Source organism: Phalangium opilio, unplaced genomic scaffold (genome assembly GCF_054372755.1).
Source record: "Phalangium opilio isolate 3A_F unplaced genomic scaffold, DU_Popi_V2 ptg000217l_1, whole genome shotgun sequence".
Taxonomy (NCBI): Eukaryota; Metazoa; Arthropoda; class Arachnida; order Opiliones; family Phalangiidae; genus Phalangium; species Phalangium opilio.
Window position 1 is genome coordinate 11,433,512 of NW_028324218.1, and position 16,873 is coordinate 11,450,384.

General features: G+C 38.4%; 1 protein-coding gene across 1 annotated transcript; it reads right to left on the reverse strand.

The window, feature by feature from the left end:
* Positions 1-165: 165 nt before the first annotated feature.
* Positions 166-12,992, reverse strand: LOC149616300 (uncharacterized). Its single transcript, XM_089857575.1, has 8 exons — positions 12,976-12,992; positions 12,245-12,399; positions 8,800-8,837; positions 7,954-8,072; positions 7,811-7,885; positions 5,708-5,818; positions 5,424-5,631; positions 166-1,870 (listed from the first exon to the last, which is right to left on the reverse strand). The coding sequence occupies exons 2-8, from the start codon at positions 12,274-12,276 to the stop codon at positions 1,149-1,151; spliced, it is 1,305 nt and encodes a 434-aa protein (XP_089713701.1). The 5' UTR covers positions 12,277-12,399; positions 12,976-12,992; the 3' UTR covers positions 166-1,148.
* Between the last annotated feature and the right edge of the window lie 3,881 nt (positions 12,993-16,873).

Sequence of the window (16,873 nt, forward strand, 5' to 3'; positions counted from 1 at the left end):
ATGTTTTTTCTCTCTAGTGTAGGCGCGATGGAAGCGGTGGCATAAAATCCTCAAATTTGTTCACTAGTGCCTGGATCTACTACCAATGCTAGAGCTCTTTACTTCTAGTACCTTATCTTACTTCTGCTATTATTAATCTTACGGCGATATAATTATAGGCAAAAGTCTTTTCCTAAAGATGAAACATTTGGCGTATATATTTCATAAAGGTAGGGTAAGGGGTACAGATCTAGCGACAAAGTTATAATTAAACAGCGGTAAAATTTCTTAAATGTCCCTTATTGTTATTGATAAGGATAGCCAGCGGTACTTCATCTAAGACGGTAGTAGTAGTAGTAAATCAAATTAACTGTTCTTTTATAATATATCTATATTAAACATGAAACTTTCTTCTATAAACTACATATATCTAAGAAAAAATATATACTTATAAAAGGTTTAACAACGTTACACTGCAAACGAATTATTTTAGTTTTGTGTTTGTAACATTTTTTTTTTTTTTTTCTAAAACATTGAAATTTTGTATTATTAGTAAGGGTGGGCGAATACTCGTCTAAAACGAATAATTCGATCGAATATCGAGACGAATAAACGTCTCGGTATTCGTTTGAACCCATTTTTACTATTCGAACGAATATCGAATACCGACTTTACTATTCGATAAATATTCGACAACCAATTTCGCAAAGGGCCAAGGCCTAACTCCGCTATTTACTATTTTAGGTACCAAGATGTGTACAAAATGTGAAATATTAACCCCTAAAAATATACTTTCACTAAAAGCATAGTCGTTTTCATTTACGAATAAATATTTTGTAAAAAATTGTTACTAACAACCTCCTTTAGTACTTCGCCAATAGCAGGCCTTGATATTCGACAAGTATTCGCGAATAATAGGCCTAATATTCGCGAATAGTAGGCCTAATATTCGCGAATAGTAGGCTTAATATTCGCGAATAGTAGGCCTAATATTCGACGAGTATTCGATAAGACTATATTTTCGTTAAGCCTAACTATTCGATATTCGATTAAAAAAATCATTATTCGTCTCGGTATTCGATAAGAAAATTTTTGGGTATTCGATATTCGTCTCGATAGTAAAAAAGTGGTATTCGCCCGTGCTTAATTATTAGTTATTATAGCTCTCTTCACAAAGCTGTATTTTCGGCTATTAACCTATTAGTTTCGTACATATTTTCGCCTAATTCGTTAAGATGATGTTTATCGTGAATTTGATGGCAAATTATTTTTGGCGGTTCATCTTCGTTCTCCGTTAGAGAAACGGTAAATTTTGAAAGTCCAGCGTTAGGGCTAATTCTAGTGGCTTGTTTCTTGCCACCGGGTACGGAGCACCCGAGTTTATCGACAAAGTACAAAACTAATTCCTTTAAAAAACCCCCGTGGCTAACGACTAAAACATTACCAATTATATCAAGGGCACTTTCGGTCTCGTCGTTAGAACTGCAAATGGAAATTCGTCGTTCCCGATCACATTCTCGGGTTTTCAAAAGGGACATTGAAGAAGCAGTTGGCTTGACGCCACCGCCGCCCCCTCCGCAATTATCCGCCGAGTTAGGGGTCGAATTGACAACGATCGAGTTACCCGTTGAGTTTTCCCCTACGCTCGGTGGGTTGGATGATGATGATGATGAGGTAATTGTGTGTGAAACCAACGGTGAAAGTGATACATTTGGACAGTCGCTGTCTTCAGTTTCGCATTTGCAAGGCATCAGACGAGATCTGATATCTTCATCTGTAAATGTAGGTTCTACTACCTCGATTTGTTCTTTGACTTTAATATTTGGATTGCTATCACCAAGGTTTGGGGGATCTGGATCAGCGTCGTCCTGAGTAGAGTTTTGGCAGATTTCTGTCAGATTTTAAATTTAATGTTAACAAGATCAGCAGCAACAATTTCAATGCGCCAATGCAATAAAATTAGGGGTGTGCGGGTACCCGATACCCGAAGAACCCGTTCGGGTATCGGGTCGGGTACCCGCCCCGATACCCGACAATGACTTTTCCAACAATTCGAAACTACTCGGGTAGTAAAAAATACTCCCCCCATTACCCGTGTCAAGCCGAAACAGGTTGTCGGGTTATTCGCGGGTAGAAAAATAGGAATCAGAGGTCCAGTTTAAAATAATCAGAATTTTTAAGAATGACGAAATGCCCAGAAACACTGTTTCAAGGTGAAATATGGTTCACATAAGGTGATAGTTTCTTTCCGAGAAAGACTAGAATCACCGCACACAGCGCGACACACCTATATCATCCCCTTGCCAGTATTCTGTGTTGAAATAGGGACTTGGCATTACTACGTCATGAAACGTCAGGCTACCTTCCACTAATGCTAAAAAACATACCATAATGGCGCTGGGGGCGGAGTTAAGCCCCAATTGCCAAGTCCCTATAACACCTAGAATTGACTTCAATTCAGATATAACTGTAAAAATATTGTACTGAAGGGAATTTTTGAAGGAAGTATCTATTTATTTAACCCTAATTATCCGAAAAACATTTGGGTACCCACCCCGATAACTATTAGTCTTAACTTTTAATACCCGACTATTACCCGACAACCATTTTTCGTCCTAAGCCTAATTACCCGAATACCCGACAAAAATTCGGGTACCCGCCCCGATACCCGAAAACAATATTTTTGATTAGCCGAACCCGATTCGAAATTGAAAAATCACTACCCGCACACCCCTAAATAAAATCAAACTGCTCGATAAAAACCTAGCGCAAAAACTACAGCTCATCCTAATTATTAAAGGTAAACAAAGATCCAACCAGCTTGTAACACATTGGTTGTGTAAAACTTGTTACATATATCATAAGGTATGTTCCATAAGAATGACACTACTTATACTTCGTAATGCTAGAGACTTACAGCTCGAGCTAGTTCGAGAACGACGAAGCGAGAATTGACTACAACAGGTTTTGCAGTCCATCTTCCTATTTAGTCTCGCCAGGCGTCGCTTTACGAGAATCTATGACGTTTCATCTACGTCACTTCATGACAAGTTCTCAGTAACCAGTGACCTACTTATCGAACATATCTTATGCCGATATTTACACACATTCTACAACATCGATGCCAATGGTCAATGCCAATCTTAAAACCTTTATGTCAAACCAAAAGTGGATGAGAGGAAAAGTATGAAAATGGCCAAAAGTCGAGTCGCGAGTCATCCGAGTTTCGCCATACGTAGTTGACCGTTTTATTGGCGTAGCTATACTGGGCCTGTTCATGCACTCCCTTAAAATAGGTCTTGTGTTAATTCGCGGTTACGCGGTTACCGTCGTCTGCTATTGTGTATGCTAGAACTTCCTCGATTTGTGTTTGTAGTCAGGACAGAGTAGCTGGTTATGTTTTAAAAGGTATTTGAAGGCATAATATGGATTTGAGTAAGATTATCGAAGCAATAGAAGAGCGCATAAAACTAGATACGTTTAAAACAAATCTCGGTCGGTAATTTAGCTATAGCGCGAGCAGCTTGCGTCGTGATGCGCGTGATCGAGTGGGTTATGGTTAAACCAAGGAGCATTTATTAAATGTCTGAACTACTTTCAGTCGCCAGTTTGCAAGTCCATCAGTCACTAGTAAACTAAATAGTTATTGGTTGGGGAAACTTTGATGTCCGCGTTGCGTTTTTTAACACAGGCTCTATGGCCATTGTCATACTTTCCCTCTCATCCACATTTGGTCAAACCCCTCATCTATCACAATCAGGGTTGCCACAGAATTTTCAGAACCGAATTTCCTGACTTTTCCAGGTTTTCCCTGACCTTTTAGGCCGAAAGCGTAAATGTTTACAGCACGTTTTAAGTGTTTATAACATAGATATATATACGGGTCTAGATACCCTACTGAATCGGGGAAAATACGGAGATGACAGCTAGCAGTCGACGCGATTTTCCCGGGGGAAGATACCTAGTGCGCCATCTATCGCTGAATTTTGAAAGCTAAAAAATTCGATAAATAACTTTTGCCAGCGGGCGTGCTGATGCTTTGCAATAACAGCTGATATTTAAAGAGATTTAAGCGAATGTTTGTTCAAAGTAAAACTATTTCCTAATCTGAAGGGGAGGTCCTCTTATTCTGTTCGTAAGCAAATCATTTTGTAAATAAGAACAACTGTTAACCATCTTTAATGCCTTATTTCACTAACATTTCATTAAAAACACTACTTCTTTTACATAAAAACTATTTATTTCACTTAAGAACATAATTACACGTATAAAGGAGATCAGAAATACGTAAAGCTATTTGAAAAGTTAAGCCTAATTTGAATTTCCCGCGCTTTCCATATTCGAATTTTTCGTTTTTTTGTTTCTTGAAACTCTCAATAGATGGCGTTTGGATCTAATTCCCCCGCCGTAAAGCGTCGACTGCTAGTTCTCACCTCCGCATTTTTTAAAGGGCCTAACAGAGGGGAAGTGTATCTAGACCCGTATATATATCTATGGTTTATAATTAAATAAACTCGATCTACATTTAGTTTTCCACTGTATTTGTTGCACCAAAATGATTAAGATACATTTTGACTATAAATAACAGTCTACCAGATTTTTTTAGAGAGAATTTACTTTATAGAAACAATTCTAGACATTTTTAAGGATTGCTCTAGAGTTTTTTGTGATCTGTGTTAAGAGAGGATGAGGAGATACTTTAATTGCTCTTTCAATAAAGACAAATCCCTAGAAATTTTACCCACTAAAATAAAATTCCCTGACCTTTGGGCCCCAGGGTTCATACAAAATCTGGAAAATCAATTTCCCTGATATTTTCAGGTTTTTTCATCGGTTTTTTCCCTGATATTTCCAGGTGTAAGAGCCCCTAATTTTATAGAGTATGCTAATAACACTACAAACATGGCCTTGAGAGGACTCAGAGCCTCAGAGGGAACACGCGAGTACCGCTGGAGCCATCTCTATGGCGGGAAATTATTATTATTAAATTATACGAAAATTATTTTTCTTTCGGCTACCTCAATCGAAAATAAACTGGATTGGGCGAAAAGTACGCTATCCTCGTAAATTTCCTTGATTTCAGTGACATTTACTATTTATTTGGAATTTCCCTGATTTTTCCCTGACGTTTGAAGCAAAAATTAATTTCCCTGATTTTTCCCTAACGTTTGACGCAAAAATCAATTTCCCTGATATTTCCCGGTTTTCCAGACATTTGCTATTTATTTGAAATTTTCCTGATATTTCCCGGTTTTCCAGACATTTTGAAATTTCCCTGATTTTTCCCTGACGTTTGACGCAAAAATCAATTTCCCTGATATTTCCTGGTTTTCCAGGTTTGTATGAACCCTGGGCCCATTTTTAAATTCCCTGACTTTTTCCAGGTTTTCCCTGTACCCGTGGCAACCCTTTCAATGAAACAATAATCCCTTTAACTTAATTACCATCAGAAGAGTCTTGTCTCTTTCGTTTATTTCTAGGTGGCTGAGTGGAAGGTGAAGAACACGCTCCATTAGTCATACTTCCAACATTCTTAACAGATTTGTTATCGTGATATGTAAAATTTCCCCCATCGCTGGAGTTTTCTTTCACCGCTATAGCCCTCATGAGTTGACAGAGTTCATTGAAGAATGAATGGGCCCTAGCTTGAACCTGAAATTAAATTAATACTAATGTCTTCTTCGAAGTTCAAACTCTCAAGTTAGGGAAGTGATAACAAAGTACAAACCTCTTGAACCGTTTCGGCTCCATGGGGTGTCATCTGCAGTACTGATTGATTGCTCTTTTTGGCTGCTTCCTTTAGAAACTTGAAAGATTTTCCTTCGATTACGCCAAATTTCTTCAAAACATAGATGAAAAATATACATGAGTTTTCCTTTATTTGTAATTTTTAAAGGAAAAGTTCAGGTAACATAACATTATACCTTAAAGGGAGGGTGAAGTAGAAAATCAAGTGATTTTTTATCGATTCTTCTACTAATTACAAGACCAGTCTGCAGAGTGAAACATTCAGGAAATACTTCGGAATGATTTTAAAATTCAAATTAGGTTCAGATTTTAAGGATGATTTTAAAGAAGGACCTCCGACCAATTGCGTAACGCCCTGCCTTTTTGTTAACAAAATTCTCGTGGCACGTTCCGTGTCGAATGAAATTTATCATGAGATTTGATAAAATTCGCACGCGACGTGACAATCGTGTCGCGAGACACGGAACGTGCCACGAGAATTTTGTTAATAAAAAGGCAGGGCGTTACGCGATTGGTCGGAGGACCTTCTTTAAAACTATCCTTAAAATCTGAACCTAATTTGAATTTAAAATCATTCCGAAGTATTTCCTGCATGTTTCACTATGCAGACAGGTTTTAAAAATAGTAGAAGAATCGATAAAAAATCCCTTGATTTTCTACTTCACCCTCCCTTTAAAAGGACGGCCTTTTTCTAAATATAAAAGGAAAAATATTAAAAAAATAAATAAATGATCTCTTATTAAAAAATAATTAGCATTTAATTAGTCTTAAAAATAATCAAGGACTACTGAGCCATCCGCCATTGGTGTAATTAGTGGCGTCTGCTAAACCGAATCTCTTACCCCTACGGAATTGGTTGGATTCTTACAGGCTGAAAGAGGTAAGGGTTAAGAGGTTCGATTTAGCAGACGCCACTAATTAGACCAATGGCGGATGGCTCAGTACTCCTTGATTAATTTTAAGACTAATTAAATGTAATGTACTAATTATTTTGTAAAAAGCGATCATTTATTTTAATTTTTAATATTTTTTTCCTTTATGTTTAGAAAAAGGGCGTTCTTTTAAGGTATAATGTTATGTTACCTGAATTAACTTATCCTTTAAACAAAATAGAGCTATTTCAGAAGCCTTAGTGTGACGTCACCCATGCTATTTGCCCATAGAACCAAAGCGGTACCAAACATGGCCGCCGACTGCCAAAGCTAAGCCCGTGACGTTTTACCTAGGCACTGACGTCACAACTGAGACTCTCAGGGCTCATACAACTTTTTGAAAACAAATTTCCCTGAGATTTCCAGATTTTTCCCCCCATATACTTCCCTGAGTTTTCCAGGTTTTTTCCCCTGTATATGGAGTATCATATGGAGCAAATGTTAACGAAGGACGGAGGACAAATTGGACTATAACATACTCAAAGGACATCCCCGTATCTCTAGTAGAACCAGAGTTATGAGCCTCCAAGTTGGGTGTAATGTTAATCCTATGGAGGGTATGTTTACGGACATTTTGCTTAATTACTCGGCCCCTGTTTGTCGTAGCCCTACGTTTTTAGTATGGTTGGATGGGGAACAAATTGGACTATAACATACTCAAAGGATATCCCCCTATCTCTAATAGAACCAGAGTTATGAGCCTCCGAAGTTTAGTGTAATGTTAATCCTAAGGAGGGTATTAATCACTCGGCCCCTGTTTGACGCAAATTTCCCTGATTTCCCTGAATTTTACTAAAAATTCGAAATTTCCCTGAGTTTTTTGTTAACTATTTATTTCCCTGATTATTCCATGTTTTCCCTGTTTTCCAGGTTTGTACGAACCCTGACTCTATTAAAGCAAAGGGCGGCTTCGTTGATGCCCCTTAAAGATGGCTTTTCTACTACTGTACTACACAGTAGCTAAGCTTGGTAAAGGGTAAAGGCTAGTTAAACCAAAGGCAGGAACCAATGGGATCTAGTGCATTGGGTCTGATTGGTTCCTGCCTTTCGCAAGGTAAAATTCGTGTCCAGAAGATTAGCCAGAATGCTAGGGGTGATAATGGAGCCGCCTGTTACTTTTGTCCACTAAACCTATTAGCATTTTTTCTCACTCTTTCACGCAGTTTTTTGTCTTCCACAATTTCTACATTACACACTTGGCTTTGTTTCAAGATGTTTTCGGCAGTCTGCATTGAGGAAAAACACCCATTATTATTTTTATGTTAACGCATCACATGTCATTTATATTTCTTACATTTTTTGCACGAATCAGATCACTAGAGTATATGTGGGTATATTTCTGGTGTTGTAAATGAACGCCCAACTTTTGAGCTTGTTCCAAACCTATGTTTGACAGTGGAACGTCAAGTTGACCTTAAAAGTTTAGAATAATTGAACATTAATTTTAAATATATCAATTAATATTAACCAATAATGCATAAGTATGGGTCTGTTGAGGGAGCTTTTAGTATTGGCATTATACAAAATTAAAGTGGCCACTGCGCCATCTACCTTTAAAGCTAGTCTCAGCTATGGTGTAGTTTAAACAAATGCCACTAGATGGCCCCATAGTCGAGGGGTGGAGTTAACTAACTGCAAGGGTTAGCTAGGCTAGTTTTAGCTCCGCCTTCAAGAGCGAGTTCCGATTGTTTCCAGTCTTTGACAAGGTAAAATTCGTGTGTAGAAGATTAGAAAGAAAGTTAGGGGTCCTGTGACGCCCCTTATGCTGGCTAATCTTCTGCACACGAATTTTACCTTGCGAAACACATGTATCAATCAGAACTCATCCACGAGGGCCGGAGCTAAAACTAGCCTTTGAAATTGATAAACCTAGCAGCCAGTTAACTCAACCCCTCGACTATGGGGGCATTTAGTGACAATTGTTTGAACTAAACCACAGTAGGGACTGGCCTTAAAAGTCTCCTTTATGGAATAAAAGCATTGATCGGCTTGATTAAGTCAGGTAAAGATTACAGTTGGGGAAGCAAATACGCCACTAGAAGACGCCCCACTATCGTTTTACAAAGGATGCATGCCAGTATTCTTTCGACCTATACTTATGAAGAATTTATAGGCTTATGATGTTATACTGCAGACGTACCTTGAATCACATTATGCTTGTTGTGTGAAGTTTCACCGCTAAAAAAAGTAAAGATTACATTGAGTGACTTTTAATGACAAACAACGATCTTCCAAATAGAGCTAAGTTCAGTGGGTGGGTAAATATGAGAGGGTCAAAGACCCTTTTAAAGTACTAATCCATTTAACTGAAGTTATTTAAAACTGTGGTTACTTATCGTTAAATCAAATGGTGGCTCCTGTGGCGCTCCTAACTTGCTGGATTAATCTTCTGCACACCAAACTTAACTTGCCAAAGGCAGGAACCAATCTGACTCGTTCCTGCCTTTGGCAAGGTAAAATTGGTGTTTTGAAGATTAAGTAGGATATTAGGGGCGCCATATAGGAGCCGACATTTGCTTTAAAGCCTACCTCGGTACGTGGATCAACTACAAGGTGACGGACTTTCCTTACAATCTTCAGTTTTGGCTTGGCGAAATCAGGAGACATTTGTAGGCGGGATTTATAAGTGCACTTCTAAATCCCGCCCACTAGCTTTCGCTAAGCTAAACCCGGAGATCAGGAGGAAAGTCACCCTGTAGAAATGAAGTCGCGCTATGCTTTAAAGGCCTAGCAGGAACAATAATCAGAAAATTACTGGGTTGAAAGAGGAATTCATGCCAACCCTTCTCCAGCGTTCTTTGAACTAATCCCATTATTGGTCACTGTCTATTAAATGGGATAGTTGCAGCCAAAGTAAAATTCCCTGCAACAAATTAAACCTAAGATGGCGTATTCTGCAGGCTTTTTTTTTTAAGATACCCTGAGCTTCGAAATTCAACCAAAATGGTCCCTGAACGTTGGTCTTAAATGTACTACTTTGTACAATTAACCAATAGAGAGCTTCCAGATGGGATAGTAGGTCGTCACACCCTCCCAAGTCTTACCGCTGTTTTGGTAGCCATATTGGGTGGTCTCAGCTTCAGTCCTGCTTTAAACCCACCAATATGGCGGCGTAAATTATGTCACGAGACTCGGCTCCTCCTCCAACTGAAAGCTCTCTATTGTCACACTAGCACCATATATCAAACGAAGACCCCCTCCTAAAGCATTAGATATGTGCAAATGTAAAAATGTATTCCTTAATTGCATACTGCAACATTGGTCAAACCGTCAGTGGATTCTCCAAGAACTAAATGATTGATTGACCAGTGCGTATAGTACGCAAGGGGTTATTATTATTGTTGTTGAGGAGGGTCCGCGCCCTAGCACAGATGCCAAAGGCATATTGTGCATCCTCGTATTCAGGCCTTGAAAAGGCCCGTAGCAGCAGCGTAGCGAAGAATTCGCTCCACCGTAATAGAGGAGACCCGCAAGGGTTCCAAAGTGTGTGAATCAAAATATTCTAGTCTAAGCGAGGCGAAGCAGTTGCACTTGCAAAGTACGTGAGCGGATGTTTCTTCCTTCTCTTGACACGACCTACAGAGAGGGTCGTCGGCAAAACCCATCAGATGGAGGTGCCTATTAAGCCGACAGTGCCCGGTCAGAAGACCAGTGGCCAGCCTAATATCCCATCTGCTGAGCGAAATTAGGTCTCTGGCACGAGACCTGCAGGGACCATTGACTAACGCAAGGGGTTACATAAAACCTCTGAAGGACTTCTTTAATCCTTACAACCAGGTACCCACAGGGATCTAAAGATATATGTAAATCTGCCTCCCAAAGAAAGATTTCAAGGGGTAAACAAGACAATTTCATGTGTCAAAGGGTTATGAACAGTCTTGGAAATAGCACAGGTCCACAGGTCAAAAACCAGTTTATTAATTGCTCGGACCAGTTTTTTTAATCAAAATCCGGGGGTTACTGGTCCTTGGGACCAGTTTATTAATTGAGAATTTTTATGAAAATTTAGGAGGGACCAGTTTAAAAATTCTAGTCATTATAAATTTCTACTCCATGGATATAGTCTCCTAGCCTTGACTTTTTCTCATTCTTGCCTTCCTTGCTACAACCACAGCCCACTCGATCACGCTTTGGCTCACACGCTATAGAAGCCCCTCCACACAATGTTTTTAGTGTGTAAAAGCGCGTGTTGGGAATTTTGGGCTTTTTCGCTCGAAAAATCCAAGGAGCCAGCTTTTAACATGGCCAGCTATGGGAGGAACACAGTTATTTAGCCCTAATTTTGAAACTACTGGTGCAAATCTCTTGAAATTTTAAAGAGATGTGCAAAACAACGTTTGCTATGTTTTGGAAATTTTCAAAAGTTTCCCCTTTATAGTTTTTTGTATAAATATTAGAACGAAAATTAGCCCTAATTAAAGGGCTTGGTCTTGGAACGGTTTAATAAGTTTCTTCCGTTTCACTTGTTCGAATCTCTTGAAATTTTAGTGAGAGGCACATTGAACGGTTTCAAATTATGGTGCAAAGTTTCAAAGTTTTCAAAGAAGCAATTCACTTCCAAAAAATTCATTAAAATTGTGCTTGTGCATAATCCTACAACCTATTTAGTCGCTTAGGGAAATTTTAGGAAAAGAACTATTCGTTTTAAAAGTTCGAAATTTTCCACGATACTTTAAAACCTTTCAATATGCCTTTCACTAAAATTTCAAGAGACTCGAACCAGTGATACTGAAGGAAACAAATTTAAACTGTTTGAGACTAAGCCATTAAATTATAGTTAATTTTCGTTTTAATGTTGTTACAAAAAGCTTTGTAAGAGTAAAAATTTGCACAAAAATACCAAACATTTTGCAAATCTCATTAAAATTTCAAGAGATTTCAACCAGTATTTTCAAAATTAGGACCAAAAAACGGTGTTCCTCCCGATGACGGAAATGTTAAGAGTTTTGACATAATTTTGCATCTATAGCCCGATCGAATGGGCTGTGCGTCAACGAAATACTCCCTTAATTTTTCAATAGGATTAGTAAAATATAAATTAGGGATAGGGTCACTGGTCCCGAAAACCAGTTTAATATTGTAGACGCTGGGGGTCACTGGTCCCGAGGACTAGTTTCAAAAAAATCCTTATTTCCAAGACTGGTTATGAAGGTGTACGTCCAACTCCCCCCCCCCCCAAAGTTAGCAGTAAACCTCTTCAGTTTTTCAGATGGCCATGCATGTAGGAAATCCTGGTTGAGCCCTTGGCATCTTGGGGATGCTCAATATTTAAACGTTTTACTAAGTTCAATCTCCATTATGAATTCTGCACCTTCCCTCAAACTTCAACACTACCAAACTACGTTAACCTTTGCAATGGCTTTCTTACATTTAAACCCTAAAATTCACACCCCTTTTTCACTAGGATTCAATTCCTTTGGTAGATTGATTAATTAATAATTATGCAATTATTATAATATTATTATTATGATTATTAAACTCCTCCGCGGGGTAATTAATTAAAATTACAACAAGTTAAGTATCAAATTTCCTGTCACAATAATTTAGGCATGCATGATGTTTTGATTAAATGCAAGCTAGCTTACTGTCGAACCAGTGTGAGGCAAAATACAATCATATTCCTCGTTTTGTGCAGCGAAATTTTCTTAACTATTATGCTAAATTTATTAAAAGATAATTTGCCTCAAAACGGTAACACGGTGATCATTGAAGACTGCATCTAGGCCTCTGCAACGAGTACGCAGGGATGCCAGATTTAAAACCTTGAACCCGCCAAAATCAAATTGGAAACAAGCCCAAAAAACCGCCGCCAATCGGTATTTCGAAAAGAAGCCCAAAAACTGCCTAAGATCTAGACTGTCCAGCCCAAAAACAAGCCAAAAATTTATCGTGAAAATTTGGAATTTATTTTTCTTTCAGAAATTTCAATGAATATTCTATACTGACACCATTTTTAAAACCCAAAACAAAATGAAACCATTTTATTTAATCATAAATTGCGGAATTATAAGCTGCACAAAAGGTTTGACAGTAACATTTGTCAGTTTTTGATCTAACTACAAAAAACTGGCTATATGGCACCAAGCCCTAGCCTTGTCCCGGACCCAGAGCAAAAAAAAAAAAAAAATGATCTTAAGTACAGAAAGCCAAAAAAACCCCCCGACAAGCCCAATTTCGAGCCAACAGCCAACCCTTAAATTTCCAGCCAATATTTTAGAGCAGAAGCCAAATTGGCGGCTTTCCAGCCCAATATGGCAACCCTGGCAACGAGTACGCTGGCATCATGGACGAAACAATACTGTATTGTTTCGTCCATGCTGGCATCATCATGGATGTATAAATATAGCATTACTGGATTTGCCAATTGCCTCTACGTCCTCCTATAGTACCTTCCAAAATAAATCTGTATCTTTCTTGTATAGATAGTTTTCACACATGGAGGATTCATACCATTTACACCAGGAGGCTGGGATATCTGGAGGACAAAAACCCGTCTGTTTTTGTCCTCAAGATAGCCCAGCTTCCTGGTGTAAATAGTATGAATCCTCCATGTGTGAAAACTATCTATAGATCCATGCTTTAGGGATTGCCCATGAATAACAGATGCTCTTTGAATTTGAAACTATTTTGAAAAGGTCTAATCTATTTAAAAAAATAATTGCACTTTCTAAATAAAGATCGCTATGGTTACCAGAAAAATATTGCATTTCGACCTTTCCACAACGGTCTAGGAGAGTAAAAACTTTCATTAGGTTTCAAGCTTAGTAAACAATCCAGTAACGCTAGCTATAAATACATCCATGCTGGAAGCCTGGAATAATCCTTGCTAGACGAGTTACGCCATCTATTGGCATAAGTCACAACTTCTCAAGCTTTTTAGGATTTTCGCAAAGAAATCGCGAGACTTATCACGGGGAAATTTCTTACAAATTTTCTCAGACAGTACTAAAAAATATACTGCATGGAGGAGGGTTTTAGTGCAAATTCTTATTTGTAGGCGATTTTCAGTGTATTGATTTGATATTTTGAATTAAATTATAGAAAAAGATGTTCTAAGAATTAGGCCAAATAAAATAAATGAGACAATAAAAACCAAAAGGGCATTAAAATGAATTAACCAATATCCAAAAGGCTAGAAAGTTTCATGTAAAGACAGAAAATGATAAAATACTGCAATTAATTTTTATAATGTAAAGTATTGCTTCAGTTTTCATTTTCTCAAAGTCGAAGTGTGATTGTTTAAGATCGATAATACTCCGAGATCAATAGCGAGCCCCTTGCATTACTTAAGGTCATTACATTTTTAGCTTTCAACGCCTTGTTTACTAATTTTTCTGAGCCCGATAGCAAAAAATTGTTTATTTCAATAATATACGAAATATGTACAAAATGTAGGTTAACTATGTAGTCGATCAGCGTTGATGACCCCAAAGCTTATGACCTACTATCATCAAAAGTTCATTACAAAAACCAAAAGTATGCTTCACTGAAGCTTGGTCGTGCCATGTAATATGAGAGACCTCCTTTACCCACAAAATAGTGTCGACCCCCTCTGGGTGTGATTACCTTCACTTCCGTTGCACAGGGAACAGGCTCAATATAGTGGGCGATGCAAGAATAACACTTAGGATGGCCATCATAGAGCACAAATTTCCATAAACCTTTTACCTCGAAAAACCTCTTCTCTGATTGCTTGGTTCGAGTAGCGGTTGAGAGGAGGGTCGTTTGCTTCTCATTTCACATGGCGTCTACAGCCAAAGGCTAGGAGCTGTGAACGAAGCATACTTTTGGTTTTATCTATAAACTTTTGCTAACATAAAGTCGGAAAAATATTTTTCGAACATTTAAACATAGATTCCAATATCAATATAATTCCAACTACTGACTTATTCTCTCTCTATAAATATTAGATAGGACGAGGGCTTAAGTTAGAACTGTTTCAAACATTAATCTTAAAACGTAAAATATAATTTTGTACACTGTGTTTTGGAAGACTGAACTATAAGTACTTCAACATGCTGTTAAATAACAAGTTCTTTTTGCCATTGATGATTCTTCCCCTACTTTCTATGTCAGCGAATGGAAAAGGTTCGTTTATTTTTTACTACATCTAGAGCTAATGAGACTGGGACCATGATAGAACTAGAGATGTAAAGACCAAATGCGTAGCGGAAGCACTATGGGAAATGTAGCAGGGTCACGTGGGAATACTCTCAGCGATGAGCCGGGCGTGAATTCGGTCTGCGCCTTATTACCGCGCAACACGCCTCTTTTGAACGGTTAGTTTGATAATCATTTCTGAGCACCAATGTCAAAGATACCTTCAAATTTACTCTTAAGTAGGCTCGAGCGCTATGGATAGTTTAAAACCCTAAACAGACACAAAGAATTAGCCCTTGATGTTTTTCTAGCGGTAGGGTTGGCGCCGTGTTTCGCCATTTAAATTTTATGAATATTTTCAACTTAAAATTAAAATGGCACACTTCTTAAGTTTACCAAGAAGTTATATCAGTATCTCGGAGAGAAGGTATACGATGCCTTTGTATTCGCGCGCCATAGTCCCAGTCCCCCTTTCAAAATAAAAGGGGGGACGTAAAAGGAGGCGCCGGGCTATTGCGCCTCTCCTCAGTCGGAAAATATGACTGTAATTTTCGTCACTCGCGTCGTCGCGCTGACGTGAGTTTTCAAGAACCAATGAGATGCTGGTTGTAATTTAGAGACGGGGATTGACTCCGGACCTACGTTTGGACTGGAGATAAAGCTGGAAATCTGGCGAATTTATACCTTCTCTCTGAGATACTAGATATAACTTCTTGAGTTTACTAAACCAAAAAAGATGTTGGAATATAGAACGTGGAAGAATAGATTTCGTAAACTAAATAATTACATGTGGTTTCCATCATTTTACCCGAGGATGTTCCCTCCTTACCCAGTTCTTTCGTGCCGTAACGTGTTCTTTTTACCTCTCCGTGTGACGTAGTCCAGGAGAGGTTCTGTAACGGCCGTGTCTGTGTGTCTGTCTGTGTGTCTGTCTGTGTGTCTGTGTGTCTGTGTGTCTGTGTGTCTGTGTGTCTGTCTGTTGTTACACTCACGTGACCGCGTTCGCAGTTTGCGTATCGGAGCAAACGTATTCCCAATTTCCGGACCGCATTGACAGTTCACAGAAATTTGGAAAATTGTATTTCTCTCCGTTGGCTACTCTATACTTGAGTTCTCACACCACCATGTTTGGTCTTCGTCTATCCCACATGAACACCAGTCTGGTACTTTTCTGGCTTCCAACACCACCATCTTCTGTTCTTTGTCAATCCCACATTGACACCAGTCTGCACTTACACTGGCTTCTAACACCACCATCCACTGGTCTTCCGTCTATTCCACATAGACACCAATCTGTATCATTGGCTTCTACTCCATTATCATCGTTTTGTTTTAGGATATACGCGGCGATCAGCTAGGGTTACGAGAAACGTCTAGCCTCCCTAAGGTGGGATCGCCACCAAAGGTTTTCGCAATTGCGCTTTTTCCTTACTATTATAATGGAAACGAATCGTATATATACCCCAAATTTGAAAAAAGCGGCCAAGAGGGGTACCCTTCACTTTAAACGTCAATATTAGCAAAGTTTGAGAAGATAATAGGTATAACTTTATTTTAAACGATTTAATTATTATTAATGTTAATTATTGAAGATTAAAATAATTAAAAATAATTATATTTATTTAAATATTAAAGATAAACCTCTCGTGCAAAGAGAGAGATTATCATTGCCTCCTATATCTACCAAGGCCCGTGCATGCGATATATTTCCTTCATTGCCTCATATCTATCAAGGCCCGTGCATTGTGATATATTTCATTCATTGCCTCCTATATCTATCAAGGCACGTGCATTGTGATATATTTCATTCATTGCCTCCTATATCTATCAAGGCCCGTGCATTGCGATATATTTTTTCAAAACAACAACAAAAATGGGAAGCTCCTCTCAGAAACATAATAATTTCTTTTCTCTGTATATGAAATGAAAATATGGATAATATTGCGCTCCTTTAATGGTATGAATCCTTTCCTGTCTATTAATATTTTATGTAGGAGTAATACGTTTTTAGCGAAGTCTAGAGAGGATAAACATAAGCGAGATTGTTTTGGGAAAAAAATACTGCTTCCACTAATGGGTTTACACTCCTTGTTACTGTTGTATAGAGTAATCAT